This window comes from Seriola dumerili, unplaced genomic scaffold (assembly GCF_002260705.1).
Source record: "Seriola dumerili isolate Sdu_G_001 unplaced genomic scaffold, Sdu_1.0 BDQW01000017.1, whole genome shotgun sequence".
Classification (NCBI taxonomy): Eukaryota; Metazoa; Chordata; class Actinopteri; order Carangiformes; family Carangidae; genus Seriola; species Seriola dumerili.
Genome location: NW_019174272.1, coordinates 2,461,819 through 2,471,022, shown reverse-complemented (window position 1 = coordinate 2,471,022; position 9,204 = coordinate 2,461,819). Strand labels below are relative to the sequence as shown.

The following is a 9,204-nucleotide window of genomic DNA, read 5'->3' as shown; positions in this document are numbered from 1 at the left end:
GAGGTAGAGGAGGCAAGAGTGAGAAGGGATCGGAGGGGGTGGGGGGGTTGGGGGTGGTGCTGAGGCGGGGAGGCACGGGGCTAAGCGGCAGCAGATCCTCACCTCAGGGAGCGCTGGCTGGTGCTGGGAGCCAAATGCAGGGATTAAATGTTCAGGACACGGGCTTAGTCTTAGCGTTAATGTTACGTAAGGCCTAAGGTGTTGCCCCAGCGGGTGTTGACATTGAGAGGTTCAGTTCTGCTCAGTGAGCTGTGGGAGGAATGAGGAGGAGGTGGAGGCCAGGAGGCAGGGATCACGGAGGTAACGCCTCCTTGTTTGGAGCGATGCCTGGGCTGGGTAGTGTTGAGCACAAAGACTGGGAGGGGATGATGCTGTCAGCCTGTGATTGAGGTGCGCTGGCTTGATTGATATCCTTGTCTGGCTGTCTTGTGCCAAGCGCCTTAGTGTTGGCTTGTAATCCTAGTTTGTCTGACAACATCCCTCTTTGTTTTCTTCCAGAGGGCAGCTCTTTGTTTTTCTGTCTATGGATGGGTGTGTTTGCGCAGAGCAATGCTAAAATGTTTTGGATAGCCTCTTCAGAGCTGCCACAGAGTTATTTTAGATCTTGTTATTATTATGATGGTGCAGTCCGGCTGCTGTCCTAACTGCCAAATGATGCATTTATGTTCGTATCTCATTTCTTCCATAAGTGGGCGTATTCCAAACCATCAACTCAGGAAGTTTTTTGTCATGCATTTTCATCATTGTTCAAAATGTATTGTGTCACTTTGTTTTACATTTTTGTGCGATGGAAGTTTTCGGCAGAGAATCTCATGAAATACATAATAATCAATGTGACGTTATTTCTTGAAAACTAAATATGTTTAAAAAATGTGTGTTTCACGTACGGATTCGGAAGGCACACTAATTGTAGCACTGATTAAACTTAACAGTACTGTAGTACAGATTTTGAGTAAGTAGTGCTCAAAATGAGTTATCTGGCGCAAATCTACAGTTCTGCACTACTGCTACAGGCCTTGGTCTGTCACTATTACAAGTATGCCTGGATGTCCCTATTACGCACTTTCATTATCAATGTCCTACTCTCTAGCACAAAGAGGTCAAGTGCATAGAAATGTGCTGCACTCACCTCAGGGGTTTAGAGCTTTCTTGTGCTTTCTCATGCATGTTACTCAATAAATACATGGATTCAGGTTAGGGAAGAAAAAAAAAAACAGAAAGAAGGGGAAAGGAAGTGCATTACAATGTGCATGTATGTGTGTGGGAGCGCGCAAAGGAGAGAATATGAGAGAGCGAGGAAGAGAGCAAGGGTGTATGAGAGAAGAGAGAGAGTGATAGAGAGAGAGACTGAGACTGACATGTCTTTTGGTGATGCGGTGTCGTCTTCCACATCAATGTCTGATGCTTGTGCTGCCAGGTGCCGGAAATCTGGTTCAGAAAGGAGAGAAGAGAGAAGAAGGGGAAAGTAGAGAAAAAAAAGGCAGGGTAGATGGAAGATTTTTTTTATGTGACGGCGCTGACAGCTCCCCTGCATTGCACTGAGCTTAAATAATGGGATGCTCATTTGCATAACGAGGGACGTTATCACCTCTACTGTCAAAAGAAAACACAACAACAGTTCTTCTGCTCCTCCCTGAGATAGATTGGGTTGGCCTACTTTAGCACTCTGGAGAGATGCACCGGAGCTCTGGCTTAGCCAAGCTCACACACGAACACACACACACACGCACACACACACACACACACACACACACACACACACACAACACACACATGCACACACACATACACACACATGGACACACAGGCGCTCACTCACGCAAACTTTTTGGAGCGCAAGCTTTCGTCTTCGCACATGCAGTCCAGCTCATCAGCTGCTGGCCTCCACTCATGAAACACAGGTACACACACACACACACACACACACACACACACACACACGCACACACTAAACTGTTCATGCACAAGCACAAGTGCATTCGTTCAGAATCTCCTCAGATGCACTCACTGACATGCAGTATCTTCAGCTGGATTAAGTTCATGCTGGAATTTTATTTGATTTCTGTCTCTAAGAAACGTCCTCTTACTATGTTTCAAAAGCTCACTCTTGGCATTTTTTTTTTCTTTTCTTCTTCTTTTTCTTTTGGCTTTGTTTTGCCAGAACGTGGCGAGACTGAGCTCGGTTTTACATCTGTATTCTATCCTGCGACTCACGCCTGCCATTTTGGAGATGAGCTGCAGATAGAGTAGAAAAAGCTGTGTCTGGCAGCTCCACTGTCAATACAGTGCAGTTTCGTGGGAAGAAACAAAATGTATTTCTCAGTCTGGAGGTAATGTTACAGTGTTGGTGATTAGAGCGTTTAAGTTAGCGGCACTTCCAAAACACTGTCAAACTCTCTGTGAACGAGGCGAGATCCTGACAGCGCTGTCTCCTCTCATAGTCGGTGCCTGGGAAAAAAATGCAAAAACTGATTTGCATGATATCGACAGTGAAAAACACAGCGGTTCTCACAACATTGTTGACAGATTCTTTGTCTTTCTTCACCCTCCCTTGTGGCTGCCATGATGCCACTTTTATAATTTTTTCTCTCAGTATTTTGCCATATTTCATTTCATTTAATGCTCATCCTCTCCTCCCCCTCCCCCCTTTACTTTCTTGCAGGTACGGATGCTGGAATCTTTGAGTTGATTGGAACAAATAGAAAGCAGAAAAAAAGAGACAGATAAAGGAAGAGCAGAAGAGTGAAGGGAAAGAAGAAGAGAAAGAAGACGAAAGAGGAGAGAAAAGAAAGCATAAAGTTCTTTAGAAAGAGGAGAGAAAGAAAGAGACGGGGACGATGGGGAGGAAAAAGATTCAGATCACGCGGATTATGGATGAACGCAACAGACAGGTAAGTCCCTGGGGGATGGGAGGATGGATGAGTACTAGGGTGGGAGAGAGGGGGGGTTGGAGGTGGGAGGAAGGAGAAACACCCTACACCCCACCTAGCCCTCAACAATGAAGGTCTTCTGGGAATCCGGGCAATATGTGAACTGGGGGACAGAGGAGTGTGTGCGGGGAAAGCTCAGTTATTGCTTTGGGTGGAAGAGTTCCATTGGCTCATAATGGCGGGTTTGTTTCTCCTCAATCTAACAAACAAGTGTGAGGATAGCAGGACCATGTTTCATAAAACGTAATTGCATTTTTAAATCTCCAAAATCAATTCTGCATATCAGTGCCCAATCGGGGGGGGGGGGGGGGGGGCACTCCACACAGCTGAAGCACCCTTCACACACCCAACCTCTCACACCATGCCACCCGGTTTAGCTCACTGCGCAGTGGAATATTACCGGGCAGAGGGTGGTAGCACTGGAGAAGCAAGGTGGGAGAAAATATAAACAAACAACCAAACAGAGATGGGATGATCTGAAGTGACACACTGGCCTGGGCCAACAGGGTGGAGATGAAACAAACAATGAAGCAGTATATTTCTTGAGCTAAATCACTAACTGCTGTAGCTTTCCTCTGCCTAGCACAAAAGTTACTCTTTAAATCAGTGACTCTGTAATTTGAAAGAAAAATACAGCTACCGAACAATAAAGGAATTCTTGCAAAACACTTTTGAACAACAGCTGGCAGTACTTGAGAAAGACATAATAAATTGTGGACGGCGTGATTCAAGCAGACACTACGCTCTGTGGCAGGAAATAGATAGAGACAGAGCTCTCTCACTGCCCCCGAGGCCCACAATCGATCACTTCCTGTGGCACAACTGACCACTGACACTTTGTCAGCTTCCTGGCAGCCCAATTGGATCCATACGCTGTAAATGTGGCCCCTGGATCACAGGTCAAACACACGCAGGCACACACACCTTGTCTGAACACAGGCGCGCTTCATTGCTTTTGCCTCGTCTGACATCCACAGTAACGCTCCGCAACTATTTCTCAAAGCGCGCTTTATCAAACACAGTCATTTGTGGCCAGAGTAAAGTGACATAAAGAGGCTCCCGGAATCGATTGGGCCATACTGGAGGAGTAATTGAGGCAGATTTTGACCGCTGTCCTGACAGATCTCAATGAATGTGATGCCAAGTAACAAGAGAATACTGAGAAGGGAGTGAGAAAGCGAGGGCACCTGAGATAAAGAAGAAACTTCCAGTAATTACAGGATTTTACTGACACACGGCGGGCTCACCTTAGACACATGGTGCCTTCAAAGTCACAGATGTAGCGGCGAGGGTGTGTGACAGTGTGTGGTCATAGTCTAAACCATGTATTTTGTTATTGAAAGCGAGACAGGCAGAAAGACAGAGAGCCGGAGCAAGAGCAAGGAGGAGGTCACAGAGTTTTAGATGAGGACTGAAGCTATCGTGTTGCAGCAGCACCCACACTTCCTCCTTACTGTTATCTCAGCCCTTCTCTCTCATCCCACCTTAGACTGGGCCCGCCAGTTGCACCAAGCACTCCGGCTCCTGAGGATAAGGAGGGAAAGAGGGAGACAGGAAGGACACCTGAGGGGAATCGATGCCTGAGATATCCGGGCTTTACTTACAGGGAGAGGAGGAGGGAGGCGAGGAGTGGGAGGAGAGAGAAAGGGTTCAGGGAAAGGAAAATCAATGTATCACTGGATTTTGTTGTTTTGATCTCTTAAATGATAGATTACTTATTTAGTTGTTTTTTTTTTTTTTTTATCTAATAACTATCCCGTTGGATATGATGTCATCAAGTCATGTGGAAAACACCACATGGCCTTCAGTGTCATTCAACCTAGGGCCTAAATAAATGACATCACCGCATTTTGTAGAAGCGGACATCACAAGACAGAGACACAGACAGACACAGCAAACTTAAAATTTCTTCTTAAAAGAAAAAAAAAAAAAAAACGGAAGCTTTGGCTTTGCATATTTTCACTTCCTTTTTGAGGAAATGTCCCAGAGCCCAAGCCAAATAAACACCAGAGGAGTTTGTATAGTGTTTCTTTCAACCTCAAATTCTTTACATACTTTTACTGTTTTATGTCTCAAAAGTTTTGCTGTCTTCTTAAAGCTCATCTGTGGTCCTCTGTGTTTAACAGATGGATATTGTTTTCATGATTTGTACAAAATATATAGTGATACTTACATTTGATTGATACAATATGAATATCTATTTATCTATATAGTAACAGCTCAGAAAGCTGTATAATAGAGGACCTATTTCATTCGAAAATAACCATATAAAACTATTGTAACATTTCCCCTGAGTTTACACACACACTTCATACTGCAGCCCTCTTTGGAGTGGCACCACTCTGTGTGGCTGTCAACGCTACCTTGCCACCTACAGGTTTGCACTGCCTCCCCACCCCTGCCCTCCCTGCAGCGGCGGCATCATAGTGGGCACAGGGCCTGGCTCTCTCTGGGCGGCCACTTTGGGCTGCCACCCCCAGGCCCTGAAACACTTCCCCAGAGCAGGGGCAGAAGGACCAGGCCTCCCTGGCGTTGACTGGCTGCCCGGAGCTCTGGACAGTGGGCAGCAGTGTGTGAGCCCTGGCTCCAAGCCCCCCGACCACTCAGACCCTCTCCCAGCCTCGGGCACATGAAAGAGCCCCCTGTGCCATAAACTCATGGGCTGCACACAGAGAGCAGACTCTCTTGCCCCAACTTGCACGCACACACACACACACACACACACACACACGTGCAAGCACAGATAGATAGGCACGCACACCTACATTACAGTACAAGATGCACGCACAGGTGTGTGTGTTCATACATAGATTTGAGACATAGCAGATTATACACTCAGACAAATACTTAGATGGTGCATTTAGTGTCCTGTTTACGCAGCATGGACAAATACATGCTTGTAAACACATCTAAAGCACATCTATCTCTCTGGAGTCGGTCTTGGGGATCGACTAATTTACTGCAATTGGCTCTAATTAGTGTTACCTCTCCAGCCAGTACACTCAGTGGGCTTAATTTAGGATGACTTGTTTGTGTGAGTCTGTGTGTATGTGTGGGACATGTGGGTTCCAAGGGGGAGGAGACCCAGGGCCAAAGGTTAAACATGCATCAGGTCATCAGTGACAGGAAGTAAAACAACAGGATTTCCCAACTCCCACAAACAACAGTCACACTAACACATACTTGGCTGGAAGAAGATAAAAAAAAAAAGATGCGTGTTTTTATGTCTTCCTGCATATGTCTGCTCGCTTCCCTCACCATTTTAACTGCAGCGCTGCAGCTGAAATAAGGGGTCTTTTTGTTTCTACGACAAAGCATTCTTCTCTCCAATCAACAGCACTGGGGTGAGAAAATGTGCGAGTGAAATTAACAGCAGGAAAATAATGAGGCCCACAGGGTAGCTCCTCACCCCTGCACCCCTCCTCTGATTCCCTGTTTCCCACCTTCTACCATCTCCTTCTTTTACCACAGCGAGTGGCACTCCTCTCTGTCATATGTTCAGCGCTGCGAGACCTCACCTGAAAAGGGCTCACTAAGCTCACACCTTCCCTCGGCAGTATTTTTATTCTCTTTTGCCTTCTCTACTTGTCCCTTGTTTTGTTTCTCATTCACATGTTCTTCACATGGTTCATTTTGCTCTCTCACCTCACTCTAATCCCCCCCCCCCTCACTAGAAAGTCTTTTCGAGCTTCTTCTCATTTCTTTCCTTTGTTCACTATAGGGCTCATTATTTTGGTCTTTTAATCGCTAAACTAAACGTATGTGCATTTTAAATATTTTTAAAATGAGAATTTATGTGAGAAATTTTGAATACAAAAATATGTGCAATTATCTGATTATAAAAATGTGTTTAACAGTTTTACCTTTTTTTTTTTTTACTTACTAAAAAATGACTTCGAGGGACTGGCTCAGGCTCTTCTTCTTCATGTTTCTACCTTCTTTCCATTTTTCTCTCCAGGTAGAAGCAAATTTTGAGCTGTGCTCATCATAAGAAGACTTCATTTAGTGAAAACTGGGGTTAATGGGGTCTTCTTGCAGCAGAAATCACTACAACAATTAGATGTGTGGGGACATACAATCTATGTGAAAATCAATTTAAACCAATGAGGTCCTTTTAAGAGTAAAAGTATCTTTATATCTATCTCTCTTTTTTTTTTTCTTTTTTAGTGAAAAATGGCCCTTGGTGCCACGACCAAAGTTATCCACCTCAAATGAATGACAACAAAGTTATTTTTGTCATTCCGGCCACTAACTTGGGCCTTGCGATGTAACATCCACTTTCTTTTGTCAGCGGGCATATCCTTTTCCAGTTGCGGTTTTCAGCATAAACAGGAACATACAGAGAAGGAGCAAAGCCAGCCATTTCAGTGCTGTGCTGAAACGTAATTACCAGATCTGGTAAGAACAACAATCTAAACTAGTACGTATTTTAAGACATGCAGCTATAACTAAAATTGGCATAATTAAGACAGCCCTCCATCAGTTTCACAGATAAGCTTTTATCTACTCAAAGTGGACACTTTTGATTTAGACACTGAATGAAGAAATGTTTGGTGTCTGCTGCCTCCTGTTCCTACTGTATAATGAAGGCACACTGAAAAAGGATGATAAGTGGGGTTTTGAGGAGAGAGAAGAGCATAGCATATATTAGAGGCAGGACAAAGCCTCTTTTGTCGTAATACCCCTCTTAACAGCTTCTTTGGCTGTGAGGCAGAGTTCAGGCCCAGGTCTTGGGCTCCTCTTATTCCTTTTGCGTAAGCCCGTGTCTTCCTGCTTGGCCCCTGACAATGGGATAAGTGTTTGTCTCAAGACAAATTGTGCAGCTCCATAGCTGACTGACATCTATGTGTATGTGTGTGTGTGTATGTGTGTGTGTGTGTGTGTGTGTGTGTGTGAGTGCGTGCACGCGTGTGTGTGTGTGTGTGTGTGTGTGTGTGTGTGCGTGTGCGCTTGTGTGTGTGTGTGTGTGTGTGTGTATGTGTGTATGTGTGTGTGTGTGTGTCCCTGCATGCGCGGCCATGTTTGGTTTGCTAACCAGCAGTTTTTGGTGCCTGTCTCTCCACTCCTCCTCTTCCTCCACCTCCTCCTCCCCCAGGGAAGCAGGCAGGAGGTGGGAAGCAGAAGCGAAGCCATTGTGAAGGGGAAGCCACTGGCCTCTTCCTGTTATGAGAGGAAATGCATACAAATGTGCTTCCTGTGCGTCCGCCCCCTCTCTTCTCCCTCCTCCTCCTCCTCCTCCTCGTCCTCCTCCTCCCTCCCCTCCTTCTCTCTCCCCTCTCACCCATGTGGCAGAGAATCAGCCACTATCCCTCCTTTCTTCTCGTCCCTCTGTTTATCCTGGGCGTTTTTCTCCTTTTCTGCTGGAGGAAATGTGACAGGTCAATTGTGTAGCGCAGAAGTGATTATCTCATTTTTAGAAATTATTTCTTTCTTTTATTGGCCATTTTCCAGTGGCAGCATACATATAATTTAATATAAATACCCAAACATACATTTGTAGAATGAAGATAACGAGTGAAAGATGTAAGAAAAGCAAAAAGGAATTAAAATGAAAATTTTTCAAAAGAGAAAAAGAGGCGCTGAAAGGGGACGTGATGGTGACATGCTGAGGTGTTTACAGGGGTGTGTGCATGTGTCTGAATCTCTCTTGGGATGGGGTTGTGGAGGAGGATAGGGGTGAACAAGTCAGGCTTGTGTGTCACTATGAGTCTACAGTATGCTCACTATGAGTTAGTGCTCATTATGTGCCAAAGTAATTGAGAATTGTACTAGATAACATGCCCGCAGGGGTTATGGAAGGGTATTTTGTTCTCCTTCACAGAGTTGAAGAAAGAATCACAAATGTTGCTTACTTATTATGGCCATGAGCTTTTCCATAATTGAGTAATTTCTTAGAAGGTTAAGTTTTTGTTGTAAAATTTGGTTTTAATAGACATTTCTATGCACAAATATTCAAGGAGACTGAGGTACTCAGGCCAATATTTTTTAGATTATTTTTTTTTTTTTGTAGTAGATGCAGAACAAAAATTCATACACTGTTCTAGAGGCATAAAATGATAGTTTGAGAGTTTAAGTGTCCCATTATACCACGATTTAGTCTTTACCTCAATAACTACCAAAAATGGTCAAAAAAAGTGTCTATGTGTGTGTGTGTGCTCTCATGCTCTCTGTGTGTCTAACAGCACCCGCTGACCAAAGAAAGAAAGAGTGTACCCACACTGACATATGTGGTTTACAGTGGGTTTCTTTGGTTTAACAACAAGGACAGGGCCTC

At 44.7% G+C, this 9,204-nt stretch overlaps 1 protein-coding gene across 8 annotated transcripts in view; it reads left to right on the top strand.

The window, feature by feature from the left end:
* Positions 1 to 9,204, top strand: part of mef2c (myocyte enhancer factor 2C) — a 61,315-nt gene that overhangs the window by 19,403 nt on the left and 32,708 nt on the right. For all 8 annotated transcript variants that reach the window (XM_022751598.1, XM_022751588.1, XM_022751571.1 and 5 more), the window contains exon 2: positions 2,663 to 2,891. In XM_022751598.1, coding sequence (XP_022607319.1) covers positions 2,838 to 2,891 — 54 coding nt within the window. In that variant the 5' untranslated portion in view covers positions 2,663 to 2,837. The remainder of the gene's footprint in view (positions 1 to 2,662; positions 2,892 to 9,204) is intronic.